This window comes from Panthera uncia, chromosome D1, assembly GCF_023721935.1.
Source record: "Panthera uncia isolate 11264 chromosome D1, Puncia_PCG_1.0, whole genome shotgun sequence".
Lineage (NCBI taxonomy): Eukaryota > Metazoa > Chordata > Mammalia > Carnivora > Felidae > Panthera > Panthera uncia.
In genome coordinates this window covers 30,905,019-30,923,104 of record NC_064808.1, presented here as the reverse complement: position 1 = coordinate 30,923,104, position 18,086 = coordinate 30,905,019, and the positions used below count along the sequence as shown (strand labels likewise).

At 35.5% G+C, this 18,086-nt stretch overlaps 1 protein-coding gene across 2 annotated transcripts in view; it reads right to left on the bottom strand.

The window, feature by feature from the left end:
- Positions 1–18,086, bottom strand: part of KIF18A (kinesin family member 18A) — an 80,471-nt gene that overhangs the window by 60,239 nt on the left and 2,146 nt on the right. For both annotated transcript variants that reach the window (XM_049648911.1, XM_049648917.1), the window contains exons 3-7: positions 10,564–10,933; positions 8,063–8,220; positions 4,847–4,951; positions 4,010–4,120; positions 1,677–1,874 (exon numbers count right to left, since the gene is read on the bottom strand). In XM_049648911.1, the coding sequence (XP_049504868.1) occupies positions 1,677–1,874; positions 4,010–4,120; positions 4,847–4,951; positions 8,063–8,220; positions 10,564–10,888 (897 nt within the window). In that variant the 5' untranslated portion in view covers positions 10,889–10,933. The remainder of the gene's footprint in view (positions 1–1,676; positions 1,875–4,009; positions 4,121–4,846; positions 4,952–8,062; positions 8,221–10,563; positions 10,934–18,086) is intronic.

Genomic DNA, 18,086 nt, shown 5'->3' with positions numbered 1-18,086 from the left:
TCCAAAAAGCACATTTTCTATATAAAAACAAAACATTATAATGTTGAGCTAAAAGCAATCTTATGCTATCTAGTGTAGATCTTTCATATTATACAAAAGACTAATGGAAGATAAACCAAAAGTGAAATGGCTTGCTTCGGGTCATGTGCCTGATAATTCAGAGCTAGAAATGCACCCGAGGTGCCCCAGTTCCCAGTAGTACTGTGCTTTCCACTATAGCAGTGTTTCCCAAATAGTGTGGAATGTATATTACTGGTGTTAACTTGAAATGATTTTACATGTACAAGTCCATACGTTAAACATGGACTCATAAATGACTCAATAGTTGAGAGTCAATTATTAAAAATTTAGACAGTATGGAAAAATGCTATAAATGGCTTAAGTTCAGAAAATCAGTCTCTTTATCATGCTATTTACATGTTTGACATTTTAACTTAGAATATAAAAGACATATTGCCTTTGTAATCTTTATGTGATTTCAGGAACTTGCCTTTTTTAAAAACACTTCCCAAATCATTTTAATTGTATTAAATCAAAATACAACATTTTCCTAGCATTCATTGACCTGTATTTTACTAACTATAATTTCTTAAATCTTGAACCTGGCTTGAACTTGATTAAAAAAAAAGTCATTTTTACCAATACAGAAATTGTTAAATATGCTGTATTCTAGTAAGCACTCCAGCATATAGACGTAAAATATTTTTAAATGCCTCAAAGACATCTAATAATAAACATGACCTTATTAGGTGATTTGATTATACTTTATATCTTAAGCCCTTCTTCCCAAGAAAAATTAAAACTCTAACATTTAACCCAATCTTACAGTATATAAAATACAAACCAGAACAAAATTTAGCTTTTCTAAATATGGTTTTCATATTCATCCCAATTCACTTATCATGCTTGCTGTGTAGTGATCATTAAGTGATCATTTTATTTTTTTAAATGTTTATTTGAGAGAGAGTGAAAGGGTACATGAGCAGGGGAGGGACAGATAGGGAGAGAGAGAATACCAAGCAGGCTCCATGCCATCAGCACAGAGCCTGACACGTGGCTTGATCTCACGACCCATGAGATTATAACCTGACCCAAAATCAAGAATAAGAAACTCAACCAAATGAGCCACCCAGGTACCCCTAAATGGTGATTTTAATAATCAGGTAGAAAATAGGTGATGAGAAAGTACGATAAAATACTGACTATGAATATGATAGTCAATCGTTTTCTTTCAACAAATTCTGATTCTAAAACTAGAAATTAAAACGAAACAAAATATAGCTTTATTTGATATACTAGGCTTTCTGTGATCTTTGCCCTATATACAAATGACATTGGATTTATAATAGACCATTAAAACAAAATTATTTTGGGGCGTCTGGGTGGCTCAGTCGGTTAAGCGGCCGACTTTGGCTCAGGTCATGATCTCGCGGTCCGTGAGTTCGAGCCCCGCGTTGGGCTCTGTGCTGGCAGCTCAGAGCCTGGAGCCTGTTTCAGATTCTGTGTCTCCCTCTCTCTGACCCTCCCCTGTTCATGCTCTGTCTCTCCCTGTCTCAAAAATAAATAAAACGTTAAAAAAAAAATTAAAAAAAAATTATTTTAAGTAGTATCTTTCTAGGAATTATACATATTTCATCATTTCAATATATTTAAATAAGTAAACATATGGCACCTACCTTTGTATCTGCTAAGGCATTGATAACATTCCCAAGAGCTAAGAGTGACCGATTAATATTTGTGCCTTCTATAAATCGGGTCCCTTTAGCACTGGTAGTACTGGCTCGCTCAGACCCTGCCAGATCAATGAGTGACATCTTGGCAATTCGTACATTTTGACTGATACTTGCTGTTCTGTCTTGTTGTCGCAAATAAATCTTTTTGAAATTACAGGAGAATAGGAAAATGAGGATAAGATTTAACAAAATTAAAAGAGAAATGTGCACTTTATTTTTAAAAGAGCATGAAATCAAAATTATTTTCATTTCAAAAACATACTGAAGAAAGTATAATATTCTGACTGGCTGATATGTAAGAATACCAGAATTATGGAAGTTGAAAAAAACCTCAAGAGTGAGATTTCCCGTATGTGTACCAGAGGGCAAATGACTGTTGGCATGACAGAAGCTCAAAACAACTACCATTTGTGTTCTGGTAACCCTTGAACCAGAACATAGACTTACCAGTGGTGGTGGTAGAGAACAGGTACTCTAGAAATAATACTCTTTTTTTTTTCTTTTTTAAATTTTACTTTATTTTTTATTTTTTAAAATTTACATCCAAATTAGTTAGTATATAGTGAAGCAATGATTTCAGGAGTAGATTCCTTAATGTCCCTTAGCCATTTAGCCCATCCCCCCTCCCACAACCCCTCCAGCAACCCTCAGGTTGTTCTCCATATTTATGAGTCTCTTTTGTTTTGTCCCCCTCCCTGTTTTTATATTATTTTTGTTTCCCTTCCCTTATGTTCATCTGTTTTGTCTTTTAAAGTCCTCATATGAATGAAGTCATATGATTTTTGTCTTTCTCTGACTGACTAATTTCACTTAGCCTAATACCCTCCAGTTCCATCCATGTAGTTGCAAATGGCAGGATTTCATTCTTTTTGATTGCCGAGTAATACTCCATTGTATATATATACCACATCTTCTTTATCCATTCATCCATCTATGGACATTTGGGCTCTTTCCATACTTTGGCTATTGTTGATAGTGCTGCTATAAACATGGGGGTGCACATGTCCCTTCGAAAGAGCACACTTGTATCCCTTGGATAAATGCCCAGGAGTGCAATTGCTGGGTGGTAGGGTAGTTCTATTTTTAGTTTTTTGAGAAACCTCCATACTGCCTTCCAGAGTGGCTGCACCAGCTTGCATTCCCATAGAAATAATATTCTTAACAGAACCAAAGGCAGTGGTCAGAATGCTTTGCCTTTGTCCGGGGACTTTTCCTAAAGGAAAGGTGAATTTGATGTCGGCCTAAATTGGAGAGTAAATGTATTCTAATTCCCAAAATTGTTGTATGTTGTTATATTTAAGAAAACATCCCATATAAAAAAAAATAGTAAAATGTACTTGTCATGTTCAGCTCGTTGGCATACAGCATCATTTATTGAGCCAATTTAGGTTACTTTATAGTTTAACTGAAATAAGCTAAGTGGCAAACTTAAAAAGATGGAGAAGATTAGCTATTATATCATTATAAAACTCTTTGCTAATATTCTTATGAAGCAGGGTCTAAGACATTTGGGGGAAATTTCAGTGTCACAGATAAACATTTCTCTCATGACCACTGATAAATGAAGAGTCATTGGAAAGAACAGAAAAGATTAATAAAATTTTATGGACTAGAGACTTTCTGAATGACTTGACTGCTTCCGATATGAATTCTTTCAACTATGTCAATTTCTTTTATAAGATGTGCTCCAATAATATAATCTGGAATGAAGCTATAAAATAATTTGTATTTTAACAGGACCAGAAGCTACAAAAAATAATATATATTAACCTATGCTTTAACTCTTTCTAGAATTGTATTCCTAAAAAGAACTGTAACAATGCAATTAATGCCCTTCAGGAATGCAACTACTCACACAGTCCCTATGGTGAAATCTTTAGAAAGTGAATCAGTATCTCCCCAACTTATTGGTTCTGTAAATCTAGATCTATAAAGAGAAAGTTTGCTCTGAATATAAGGTTATCTTTAGAAAAGACTAAATATTTTTGCTAACTTAAAAAAAGAAAAACAACTAACTCAAGGAAAAAACCCTCTAACACTACTACCTTACTATCCTGTATCTTCACACATGTAAAACTTTATACTTCCGATTTACATCATCTCAATTCTGAATATTCTTGATAAAATCTTTTCAAAGCTGTAGAGTTAAGGAAATACTGAGTAAGAAGTCCACAGATGAAGGGATTTTCTTTGTATATGTGAAAACTACCACACATGAATTTGGCTTTGTTCATTTTAAATTGAATTTTAAGAGCAATAGTCTAATGGCCTGTTACCTGGAAAACAGCATGAGAACGAGAAGATGTGGCATTCATGTCAGTGGGATGCTGTGTCCTGTTTCTGTTTCCATTATCCAACAACTGTAAAATTTCCTCTGAGGATTTGGGCTAGAAAAGTTTAAGTGAAAGAAAAATATACAAATTAGCCATCTATCTTTAAAATTTTTAATAAACTTTCAACAAGAAAAAAGACTTTTAAAGATAAAAAGTAAAAAACGTTTTCTATAAATTGAATCCCATTAAATATTCCCCACCCCTCCCCTCCAGGGAATTGAAAATCTATGTGTAACTTATGATTTCCCCAAAGCTTTACTAATAATGTGCTGTTGACTTGAAGTCTTTCTGATAGTAGGAACAGGTGATTAATACATATTTTGCATGTTACATGTATTATACACTGTATTCTTACCATAAATGAAAAAAGGGAATGTTATTAAGAGAATCATAAGGAAGAAAAAAATACATTTGCAGTACTGTACTGTGTTTATAAGAAAAAAATCTGCATATAAGAGTACGCGTTCAGCTCAAACCCATGTTGTTCAAGGGTCAACTATACTTTGGTGTTCTATGAGAAATAAAAGATAAAATCTTTTCTTTCTGTGGAGATAAAATATAAATGTATTATGCAGAACACATGGTATTAAACTTTCAAGTAGATTTTTAAAAGAAAAGGTCATTCAATTATTTCAAAGGGAAACAATACTAAAGATATACTCTGATTATTTTAACTCTGCACTTCATTATTTTTCTATCTTGAACACAATGGAAAAAAAGTAAACGGCTAAATAATCACACTTGCTATTAGCATAAGGAAAAAGAAATTTATAAACATACCTGATGTAAAGTCAACCCCTGAACAACTACCCCTTTTTGGGCGTCTTCCCGAACGGCAAGTGGTCCTGAATTTACTAAGAGGTCACGAATCTGTTCATTATATACCTTAAGGGGGGAAAAAAACCCAAAAACAACTGCTTTAGCACTGATGTTGAAATAATAGTGATAACATCACATATGCTACTGATTTAACGTTGTATTAGAATTACATCTTAAAGGTAAGCATCAACTCATTTTCATTCATCTCACCCATTCTACCTCTTGTTGCCATTAATTTTCTATCGTCTGAGAAAACAGAAGTTTTATTACCTAGGTTTGCAACTGAAATTTAGAGGTGAGTCATTATATTCTTACTCTATAATTCCTAGTTTGATAACTACAGTGAAACAAATAAGATAGCTGGATGTGTCTTTTCCTATTTTCTGGAAATATATGGGACATAAGGTCTTGGGAGATTCTAGTAAGTTATATGGAGATGCCATGGTTCTTACTGAAGATATATGTTATTTTATTATGCCCCAACAGTCAAAACTTTTTAAATTTTAGAGCTTAAAAGTTAAAGAAAACCCATACTCAGGGATATATTTCATTTATCTTTTAATTGCATTAAGTTTAATATGCAATTCTTAATAATAAATTCCATAATAGGACCCCCTCCCCCCCCACCACACACTCACACACACACACACACACACACACACACACACACCCTTCATTCGAATGATGAGGGGAACTGAGGCCCTAGAAGGTTAAGTGATTTGTCCATGGTCACAAAAGTAATAGCAGAGTGGTGCCAAATAGCTTTACCCTACTGCATGGCATTGAATACACATCTGTATTTTATGTCTCTGGCAATATATATATTTTTTAGTAATTTTGTAAGCAAGGCATAAAAATGGTACTATTGATTTTATGAATTTATCAAAGTTACTGAATTTTCTACTTGCCAAACAAATCACAACTACAACTAGTGATAAAACTTAAACACATACACACACACACCCACACCCCCCCACACACACACACAGAGAATTAAGGCTTTAAGAAATATTTTAAGTTATTTCCATGTTCTAATAAATAGCCAATAGTGATACTTCATTTCTCGTAAGATTTTCTACAATGAATGATAACCATTTTTAAATGTAATAAAAAAAATTTTTTTTAACGTTTATTTATTTTTGAGACAGAGAGAGACAGAGCATGAATGGGGAGGGTCAGAGAGAGAGGGAGACACAGAATCCGAAGCAGGCTCCAGGCTCTGAGCTGTGAGCACAGAGCCCGACATGGGGCTCGAACCCACGAGCCGTGAGATCATGGCCTGAGCCGAAGTAGGATGCTTAACCGACTGAGCCACCCAGGTGCCCCAAAATGTAATAAATTCTTAAAAGTAGTAAAATCGAAAGAGATAATTTTTGTTGGTTGTTATTTTTCTGATAAGCAGCAGTCACTTTTCAAACGCTTCCCCTTACCCATTTCAATCACACAAAATACACAATTAGAACAATCATTCTCAAGCCAGTCTACACATCAGAATCACCTGGGAACTTTTAAAAAACCTAAGATGCCTCAACCACAATCCAGACCTATTAAATTAAAATGTCCAGGGGGTGATACCTAGGTATGTCTATTTTTAAAAAGCTCCATAGCCAACTCGGGTGCAGAGCCTGAGTGAAAAACCACTAGATTAGACATTGCCTTCCTTACCATTAATAAAATGAAGGCAGATTAAAAGAAAAAACAATTAAAAACATTATAAAAATAACCAAACTTTAGAATTCCCCCAGTTACAAAAGGATCTAAGGAAGAAATAATGAATACTGCTATGCTCTTTCCCCAATTAAGTTCAAAGCAATTTTTTCAACACTTACTTATAGACAATGAGTTTTTTCAGCAACCTACATATCTTAATCAATTTTTGAAATGTGAAGAAACTTTCTCAGTAGGAACCAAACTACAAGATGTCAGTAAGAGAGCTGTAACCAGTAGAAATGTTCTCTCCGATACCACAAACGAATAGGCAGTAAAATCACGGATTTGTTTCTGCACTGGCATCAGAAACACTATCTGAACACAAAGTTAAGAGTGCCTACCACCTAGTTATGATTTGTTGAATGTCAGCTACTACTAAGAAAGCAGAAGTCCTCAAAGAATGATGGCGTATGTCAAAGGACACAAGAGAAACATGAAGGAGACTTGACTGGTCAAATCTAGCATAATTTGAGCTTTATAAATAATTATGGAAAAGGTTTATAAGCTCTTAAATAATAATAAGAAACCATGAGTCCACACTGATGTAATGAAGAAAAGGAAAAGCTCTTTCCGTATAGGAGAAAGTGAGGAATGACTATAGATGAAATTATGGAATTTAAGTATCACTATCATCTACCATCATAATAACTGATTCAGGCATGAATCATCAGTGGATGCCAATAGTAATAGATGAAAGTTTGAGGAGTAAGAGGATAAAGGGTAAAGTAATATCTTTATAGGGCAGAAATTTTGCCTACATCAACATAATGAAATGGATCAAAGTTAACCAAACCAGTAATGGGACTAACTAACCACGTAAGTTATGATACCATAAGAACTCATCATTACTTCTACGGTGTTCTTGCCAGTTTACAACCTGAATCCAATTGCTGACTAACACAAATTAGAGGTTTTATGACAGTGACATAAAACAGAGAAAAAAAATCCAAATTAAAACTAAAGAGATATGACAATTGCATGCAACTTATGATCTTAGATTTCCTTTTTCAAAAAGGGCAACATTGGAATAATTGGCAAAATCTCATTAAGATTTATAGATTAGGTAATGGTGTTCTATCACTGTTAATTTCCTCTTTTTGATAACTATTCAGTGGTTATTCTTGTTTTTACAAGTTTGTAACTTAAACAGATTAGAAAAAAGAGGAAGACACACACATACCAAGGGAAAAAACAAAGGTAGTAAAGGTAGTAAAATATGGGGGATCTGGGTGAAGGGTATCTGGAAGGACTTTGTGCTAATCATGCTACTCAGAAATTAGGCCAAAATAACATACTCAGCAGAAAGAGATAAAGATGCATAACAAATACCTAAGAGCAGGAATTTCAATGATTTTATACATTCATAAGAAAATTCCTATATGATAAAATAGTTTGAATAGGCCATGGAACGTCTTAAAGATTTTGTAATACCATTGACTCATCTAAAGAATGATATTGTCAACTCACCTCCAGATAAGAAACTGCAGTACTACATACTTTCTCTTCTTTAATCTCCTCCATAGATTTGTAAAGGTCTAACATCGTTAGATACATCACTCCAGGTTCAGCAGCTGATCCTAGCATCGTGTGGGTCTTCCCAGCTCCAGTGGCACCATATGCAAGTACTAAGTTTTTATAAAAGGGGGATCAAAGCTCTTTATTATGACACACAACATTACTATATCCACTGTCCAGTGGAGAGTTCAATCTGTATATCCTGAACATAACCTTAAACTCATTAGATCCAAAATTAACTTCTAGGCTTATCCTAAAACCTAGGAATTTTAGCACAAATCTGCTCTTAACTCCTGTATTCTTTATTCTGGTTAATGGTACTGCTCGCCCCCCCCCCCCCCCCCCCCCCCCCCCCCGCCCCAGCTCATCTGCTCCCTTTCCTCTACAGCACTCTTAAAACCTTTAATCAGTTATCAGTATCCCTACCTAGTCTCAATCTTCTTTAATTCATCTCTTAGAATTTTGTACAGTTATTTTTATGAAAACAAAATCGAATATGTTAAATCTCCTTAATTGTTCCACAGTCCTATATGAGAAAGTAGAAATTCCTCCACTTGGAATATTAATATTATTAAGCCCTCTCTCTATCCTATTCCTTCCTTGCTGTGGTCTAGGCATATTAGATTGTGCGACGTTCTCTGCATGTGCTGCTCCTTATCTACTCCACTGCCTTTCCATTGAAGAGTTCCTCCAGTTAATCCAGCTGGAACACTTACACCTGTTCTAAATATTCAGCACACATGTCACTTTTCCATGTCACAGGCAGATATGTGTACTCCCTCATTTGAGTTCTCAGTATATGCTGCACATCCTTCTATTCTAGCCTGTATCACCCTGTATTTCCAACTGTGAGCTCTAAGTCTGAAACTGTGTATCCTTCACAAATCGCCAATCGGCTGAAACAAAGCAGATATCCACTGCAAGTTTGCTGAATAAATGAATTCCAATAGAAGCCATTTATAAAATTCCTTTTTAAAATTTGCTTTAGGGGCGCCTGGGTGGCTCAGTCAGTTGAGTGACCGACTTCGGCTCAGGTCATGATCTCACGGTTTGTGAGTTCGAGCCCTGCGTTGGGCTCTGTGCTGATGGCTTGGAGCCTGGAGCCTGCTTTGGATTCTGTGTCTCCCTCTCTCTCTGCCCCTCCCCCACTCATGCTCTGTCTCTCTCTGTCTCAGAAATAAACAAACATTAAAAAAAATATTAAAAATAAAATTTGTTTTAGGCAAATTACTTTGTTTTCACAATTCTCTCTAGCATAACATAAAAGTGATGTTTGAAGAACAAAAAACAAAAAGCTACTCTGAATTACATATGGCAATTCCTGACATAATAATCAATTAAGACAATTAAGTCCTCATATTATTACTGGTAAGAATATTTTTATAAGTTAAATTTCCCTGCTAAACCAAATATTAACAAACTACTAAAATACTTTTCAACAGAATTAATTGAACTGATAAATGTTTCATTTTGTTCTATATTATGTAAGCTAGTGGTAAACTGAGAAGTCTTAAGACAGTTGGATCATAGTGTAAAAGTCAAGAAGAAAACAGAGATTCACTATTTGCTTGGTGGAGACTTTTTCATTTGGAGTCAAGAAAAATTTTAAAAATCTCTAGAGACAATATGGAGTTTCATGAATGAGGAAAATATACACTTAAAAATGAGAATAACAGCAGTTCTAATCAATAAACCACATTCTATTCTTATTTGACCAAGACGGTAAGTCTTCTGTAATAAAACTGAATGAGTCAGAGACAGTGAAACATGTTACAGTTTTGGGGTATCTTAAAGAAAATGTCATAAATGGTGGTAATTACAAAAATAAGATATAAATAATAGTGTTAAGGGCCTTTGAAACACTGAATTAACTGGCCTTTTGGATCTCTCTCTAGGAAATGAACATGGCTGTTTTGAAAGGCAAATTAGAGATCTATCCAGAACACTAGAGATGCTTTGTGGGCTGAAGATATGCTGAAATAGCACATGGTACTCAATTAACATGGCCTTTTAACATTTTTATTTCAAGGTACTATAAATGAAATGTCCAACTATTCCCCAGGGATAGATCGTTGTATAGGTAAGCGGAGAGAATACTAATGAATTAAACTGTGAGAAATCTGGCATCAATTACAAGATATGTGTGGTTTAATAACATAGGAAACTGAGAAGATGACTGCCTAAAGGGACCATAGCAAGGCTCTAGAAGAGAGAGTTTCAAGATATGTTATATGTGATAATTGAATTTCAGTATATGTGCTGCTGAAGTGAGCACGTGATAATTGAGTTTCAAAGGAAGTCTACATTTACAGCGAAATACTACTGAACTTAATAATTTTTAGCAAAAAGCACCTTAAAATTGATTATATTTAGAAGAATGGGCCAAGCTGATGTACATTCTAATGTAAAACTGAAATCAGGTGGAAAAATTAAACTCTAACTGAAATAATTACCTGTGCAATTATATCCATTCAAAAAACTACGAAGAATTGGCTTAGTAGTGTGTTCAAAAACTTCCAATTGAGTTGAAGTTTCATCAAAAACAGCATCAAATACAAATTTGAGATCCTTATTTTGTCTCTTTGTAATATCTCGATTTGCAGTTTTCTTTCCATGGAAAAAACTGATTTCTTCTTGTTTGGGATCAAAAACTAGGATATGCTTATCCACAACATGGACCACTTTATGGAATCCAGCTGCCTTTTCTTTTGTATTTTCAGGACGCACACGAACAACTACTTTCATGTGGTGACACAGGTCTTCCTCGGTGACAGACATTATTGACTATCTTGCTTCTGTTTATGTGAAAGCCTGAATATTTCTCTGTAATTAAAAAGGAAAATAAAGTATTAATATTAATTCTATTATAATATGACTGGAATGTAGTAGTCACTAAAAAAACTATGAATAATTCTATTCTACTCACCTGGTAAATGTTACTGGAAATATGTACATTTAAAAAATACAATGTATATTTCACTCCTTGGTTCAAAACCTTACAGTCGTTCTTTATTTTATTCAGAGTACATGTTTAAGTTCTCTAAATGGTCTCAATTTCCCATTTTATTGATCTTCCCTTTGTTCCCTCCATTCCAGCTAACACACCAGGCACCCCAATAAGGTCTTTCCACTAGCCATTCTATTACAAAATGCTTCCCTCAATATCTGCATGACTAAGTCCCTCGCTTCTTTCAAGTCCTTGCTCAAATGTTGCCCTCCTCACGACTTATTAAAACTACCAAACCAATTCCTAATTACTCTTATACAGCTTTTCCCCCCCAAACACTTACCATCTCCAGATAGTATATATTTTTACCTATTTATTGTATTTGTTGTTTATTTTCTCTCTTCCAAGTAAACTATGCACTCTTTAAAGGCATGCATTTTTTTAAATCTGCTTTGATTACTGATAACGTTCCAAGAGCCTAAAATGGTGCCTGACACATGGTAGACTGTATAACTATTTGATGAATAAATACGTTAGAAAATCTAAAATGTTTTTAATTTTTTTTCTTAGTTTTAACTTTTAGATTCTAGGTTATTTTCTGGATAATTGAGATTTCCAAATTATTGATCTTTGTTAGTTTATCTTCACTTTTACTATTTAATTTTATGTGAGACAGTCTAGCCAAAATTTTTTGAAGTTTATCTATTTTGAGAGAGAGAGAGAGTGCGCACATGCAAGCACGTAAGCAGGGGAGGAGCAGAAAGAGAGGGAGAGAGAGAATCCTAAGCAGGTGCCATGCTCAGCGCAGAGCTCAACATGGGGCTCAACCTCATGAACCATGAGATCGGGACCTGAACCGAGATCAAGAGTCGGATGCTTAACCGACTGAGCCTCCCAGGCGCTCCAATCAGACAATTTTTAAACCTACCATCACTGACGTACAGTAGACTTACAGAATTACAGAGCAGATTAGGATCTCTGAACACATCATCGTGTATATGCCATCTTTATCACCTTCATGCCTGGGCTAACTAATTGAGGCATCCTTGTAACTATTTTTAAACACAGGGGTTTGTGAAGATACAGGTAGAGAAGAGTCTGGATGTATCAATTTCCACTGCCAACAGGCTTGCAGCCAAGATCACTTTTATTAAAAATAGTTCAAAAGCCAAGACTTTCCCTTCATTACCATGATGATTCTGAGAGATCTTTTCCTGTCCATCCCCATAACCCAAACTAAAATAGTGCTGAAGTTCTTGTGAAAGCCAAAGCTTGGTTTTTGGGCAGCCTAGCTGTGGTTGTATGTGGTTTAACAATAGTGTTTCAGTCTAAGTGGAAGCCCAGGGTCTGACTTATACTTCAGGCAGAGAGATTTATCAGGGTTTTGTGTGTGTGTCATTTAATTTTTTGTTTTGCGATATAATCTGCTCACTCTGACTACTGTGTAGATAACACACTATAAGGAATAGAGACTAGTTAGAACACTTTAGTAATATAAACAGGAGATGATGCTGTCAACTCAGAAGCAGGTAGCGGTCATATTCTGGATGTATTCTGAAGGTAAAGACAATAGATTTTCCTGATAGATATGCAGTATGAGAGAAAGATAGGATTCAAGAATAACTCCAAAGTTCTTGGCCTGAGTGTTGGAAGATCTAGAAATCTACAAATGTCAAGGCGGATAGAACCCAAGTTAAAAAAGTACAGTTTGTCCTCAGAGTCCTAATGCTCTTTGAAGCTTTTAATAGTTTTTAGAGCTTCAAGTGACACTAAGATTTTGGGGAATCTTTAAATGAAGGACAGGATCATCAACTGTGTTAGATACTGCTAATACATAAAGTACACACTAAGAAGTAACCATGAGATTTAGTAACATGGAAGCCGACTAGAAGAAAAGTTCTAGGGGAAGACGGGACAAAAACCTGATGAGAGAAGACTCGGTGAACACAGGTAATAATAATACAAAAGTGAGCCAAGAAATGGTGTGGGGGAGGGGGAAGGTTAGAAGAAAATATTTTGTTATTTAAAAAATTTTTTCTTTAACATTTATTTATTATTGAGAGACAGAGAGACACAAAGCGTGAGCAAGGGAGGGGTAGAGAGAGAGGGAGACACAGAATCCAAAGTAGGCTCCAGACTCTGAGCTGCCAGCACAGAGCCCGACGCAGGGCTCAAACTCACAAACTGTGAGATCATGACCTGAGCCGAAGTTGGCTGCCCAACTGAGCCAGCCAGATGCCCCAATATTTTGTTATTTTAAAATGGGATGAATATCAACAATGATAAAGCCATACACTTTTGGGAAGAATTCAAAGAAGGCCGAAGTAATCTAAAAGCAGGAGACACTGGACACAGCACTCCCTTTTTAGGACTCTGTCTTTCCCCAAAAATAGAATGCTGAAGAGGGAAGGATGGTCATTTTGATTCCAACAGTCAGGTTCCATCCAGAAGAATTACCTTCTGACTAGCCAAGTCCCACAAAGCACCTATGCCTCACCTCTGTGACCTTGGACAAGTTACTTATTCTCATTGAGTCTCAGGTTTCTCATTTGTATTAAAGAAATAATACCTCATAGTTGTGAAGGCTAAAAGATATAACAAGTATTAAGTGTATTAAGGCATTCAATAAATGTCAATTCTCTTCCCTATCCACCCCCATTCTTGTCTCTTCTTGCCAGAGATATGGTTCATCTTTTTAGTGTTTCCCAATGGGCTTATGATGGCCCTTTGGATAGGACAATTCTTCCTTGTTTGGAACTGTTCCATATATTAGAGAATGTTTAACATTTCTGACCTCTATTATAGGCCAGTAGCATCCCACATTCCGGGTGATACCAAAAACTGACCTCCATACACATTTCTAAAAGCTCTTAGGAATATTGAATGCTTTGATTTTGACGGATACAATTCCCCTCCCCGCCAATGATAGGTAAAATACACACAAATGAAATGGTTAAATAAGCACAAAACATTAGGTAATTATTTCAAAATAGACCTTAGAATCTCAAGGTTGGATGGGATCTCTTGCTAATGAATTAATTAACGAATCAACTCAATATGTTCACTGTTAGATGTTGGAGCCAGATACCTTAGGTTAAAATTCCAGCTCTACTATTTATTGGCTGTGACAGCAAGTTACGTAACCTCCCTGTGGCTCAGTTTCCTCATCTGTAAAGTGGGACTAATAATGCCTACCTCACAGAACTGTTGTGAGGAACTTAGAACAATGCCTGGCACACGATAGGTACTACAAGTGTTTGCCACCATTGCTATTATTATTATTATTATTATATACAGTGCAGTGAGAGAAAGTGGTATTAGTAAAATAGTGACACAAATATGTAAAGGTGTAACTATGACAAGTACTGTAAGGTAAATAAAGGTTAATAGTGCTACATAAGACTATCGTGGGGGGCTCAAATAGTTAGAAAGCTTCCTAGAGGAAGTGACAGGAGCAGAGAGTTGAAGGATGCATAGTTATTAACAAGGTTAAAAAAAAAAAAAAGCATTTCAGGAAGGAAAACTAGTTACACATTAAATACATATGAGCTAGGCATTTTCCTGGGTCTCAGGATAGATGGCAGGAGTGTATGTGTGGGCTCCTATTTTAGATGGGGCAGTTGAGAAAAGCTTGTCTAGTAGAGTGTCTTTTTACAGAAACTGAAGAGGAGTGGCTCTCTGGGACAAGAGTATCTTAGGCAGCAAGTCTGAAGGCCTGTGGTAAGAAAGAGCTTGTGGTGAAGACATAACTGATTTAAGCATGGTCAATCTGCTTAAATCTCATTTCTTTTAGCTGTTTCGTTTTACCTAATTGCAACTTTACAGTATATAAAGAAATACTCAACTTAGCTTTACCCAGTCCTAAGGCAGCTGGAGAGAACGAAAGGGAACAGAGGGGCGCCTGGGTGGCGCAGTCGGTTAAGTGTCCGACTTTAGCCAGGTCACGATCTCACGGTCCGTGAGTTCGAGCCCCGCGTCAGGCTCTGGGCTGATGGCTCAGAGCCTGGAGCCTGTTTCCGATTCTGTGTCTCCCTCTCTCTCTGTCCCTCCCCCGTTCATGCTCTGTCTCTCTCTGTCCCAAAAATAAATAAACGTTGAAAAAAAAAAAATTAAAAAAAAAAAAAAAAAAGAAAGGGAACAGAGTGGGTTGCATTAAGAAGCTATAACTAGATAAGAGTGCGGCCAGATTTGGAAAATCTTGAGTACAGGCTATCAAGTTTAGATTTAATTTTGCAGTTTACTGGAAACTGCTGAAGGTATTTTAGAAGACAAATGATCTTACTCAAGGAATACATCAAGTAGAAATACTGACAAATATCTAAAGGGGTTTAAGAAGTATAAACTCAAATACAACTTTGTTTTACAACTTGTTACAGATTTTAAGAAACACATTGATCTTAACTTCTAAAGTATCACATATTTCTCCAATTTTTTCAAAACAAAGGAGTGACTATAATTTTCTTAATAAAAACACCCAAGGTCAACAGAATCACCAAAATGTAAACAAGTAGTCTATGTTCAAATACACTGATGTCTTGGGGGAGCCTGGGTAGCTCAGTTGGTTAAGCATCCAACTCTTGGTTTCAGCTCAGGTCATGATCTCACAGTTCAAGAGACTGACCCCTGCGTTGCGCTCTGTGGATGGCTCGGAGCCTGCTTGGGATTCTCTTTCCTTCTCTCTCTGCCCCTCCCCCACTCAGGGACACACACGTGTGCACTTGCTCTCTTTCTCTCTCAAAATAATCACATAAACTTAAAATATGAAGTTTTTCCTACATTAATGCATGATGCCAGTTTTTTTCCTGACATGGCCAACTAAAAGTGATGGGCATCTAGTTGATTCTGAATAAAGGCACACAGAGAGCAAATTCTTTGACCATGTTGACCAAGAAGCAACAAAAGAAAAGCCTAGATATTGCTATCTGTGTAATAATGTGTTGATTCAAACATTCTTTTCAGATGACTGTTCAGAAGATAGAATCACAATTTCTGATTAATTCTGTCATATCTACTCCTAATTATATTTGTTTAATAGAACCAAGAGTAAGCTGCTAGAATTTCACTGATGGGACTAAAACATTAAAGATAAATACTTCCAACACCACTGTTCATTATAATAAAAAGGTATCTGTTTAGTCTTGAGAAAGTAGAATATAAATGAGAATAATGAAGAGGCTTCAGTTGCTAATCTATAAAGTGATAGGATTGGTGAAAGGATAAAGTCCTTTTCTAGCTCTAATATTTTATTATTACATGTGATTATTAAAGGGTCTAAGAAAGTGACAAGAAATAATAGCTAACGGGACTGTATGTTTTTACCATTATATACCTAATCTCTTGCAGTGAGCCTAGTCAGTAGCATGTTCTCAAATATTTGATTAATGAGCAAATTAATAAATTATAAAAAGTAGACACAGAATCCAAGAGAGTAACTCACTCATTTAGAATAGAGGCAAACATACAATATATTTCTCTGAAAGAATCAACATATTATAGTAAGTATGACTGAAGTAATAGGCAGTTACAATGAGGATTCTGAGGCATCAAAAAAAAATTTTTTTACATAGTGTACCCAGTTTCTTGTTTACAAAATTAGGAAAATGGGAAGATCATCTTTTATATGAATTATTGAGGGTGGTTAAGACACCATGCCATGTTATACTTAACAAGGGTAACATTTAATTTTCTGGGACATTCACTTATATAAAAAAAGCTCATTCCTCTGCTACATTTAATGAAGAGGTGTTAAAATCTAATTCTCTACACCAGCTGCAAGATAATATAAACCAAGTTGAAAAGGCAAATTCTTAACTTACAAGCCACTACTGTTCACCCAAGAAAAAAATATAAACCAAATAAGTTAGACTCACCCCCAGTTATGTGCAAGTAAATAATAAATTTTATTTAATTCATTGATTGCATGCACTGATGTCTTCTTCAAGAGCGATCAGATCATGTTATGTATCTCATGTCATTCCCTAGCTCCAAACTCTCCAATGACTTCCCAGCATCAGAATAAAATGTAAACTCCTTAGCATGTCTTGTAGGTTCTATATCTGGCCCTGTCTACCTCTTCAACCCCTTCCTTAAATGTTATCCTCCTCCTTGATTACTCTGCTCCAGTCACACTGTCCTAAATGTTCCTAAAATACTCAGTCTTATTCTAACCTCATAAACCTTGCACTTTCTCTTCTTTTCCTGGAAGGCTCTACCTTCAGACACTTGCAAATCTTAATCTCTCAGTTCATTATTCTGGTCTCTGTTCAAATAGCACTACACAGAGGCTTTCCCTAAAGATTCCATTCAAAATAGTGTCACCCTGCCTTTTCCTCTTTAATCTCTTAAGGGCTTTATTTTTCTTCTTAGCATCTAGATTAACTGGAAAATATTATTTGGTTACATATTTACTGCTTGTTTCCTCTTTAGAATATAAGCACTATGAGACTATGGACTTCATTTGTACCCTAGAAACTTGAACAGGGCTTGTTCAATATTTACGACTCAAAACACACTTGTTCAATAGATGAATGAATGAACTAATGCAGCTTTTCAAAATATATGTGCAAAAAAATAAGTGCAGAATAGCAGACTTGGCATGTGACCATTTGAATTTTTAGAAACATACATATTTGTATATGCATGGGCTGTCTCAGGAAGACAACACAAGGAATTGGTAACACCAGTTGCCCCATGGTGGGGAAATATGAAGGTCTGGGTGACAGGCAGGCTTACTTTCTACTGTATATTCTTTTGTAGAATTTGGATCTTAAACAAGACTAATTATTTTTATTTCAAAAACAAACCAAAGGAGAAAGTACTAAAATTTACCTTAAGCACAATCTTCCATTTAATAACATTGTATTTATGGAATATTTTCTATTGAGCTCTTAGTATACAAATAGAAATTGCTAAGCAACTTACATACTTCTCATTTAATCCCCGTAATAATCTTATAATATAGGTATTATTATCATAGGAAAAATATAATATAGAGAGATTAAGTTAACTGGCTAAAGTTAACTTGGAAGC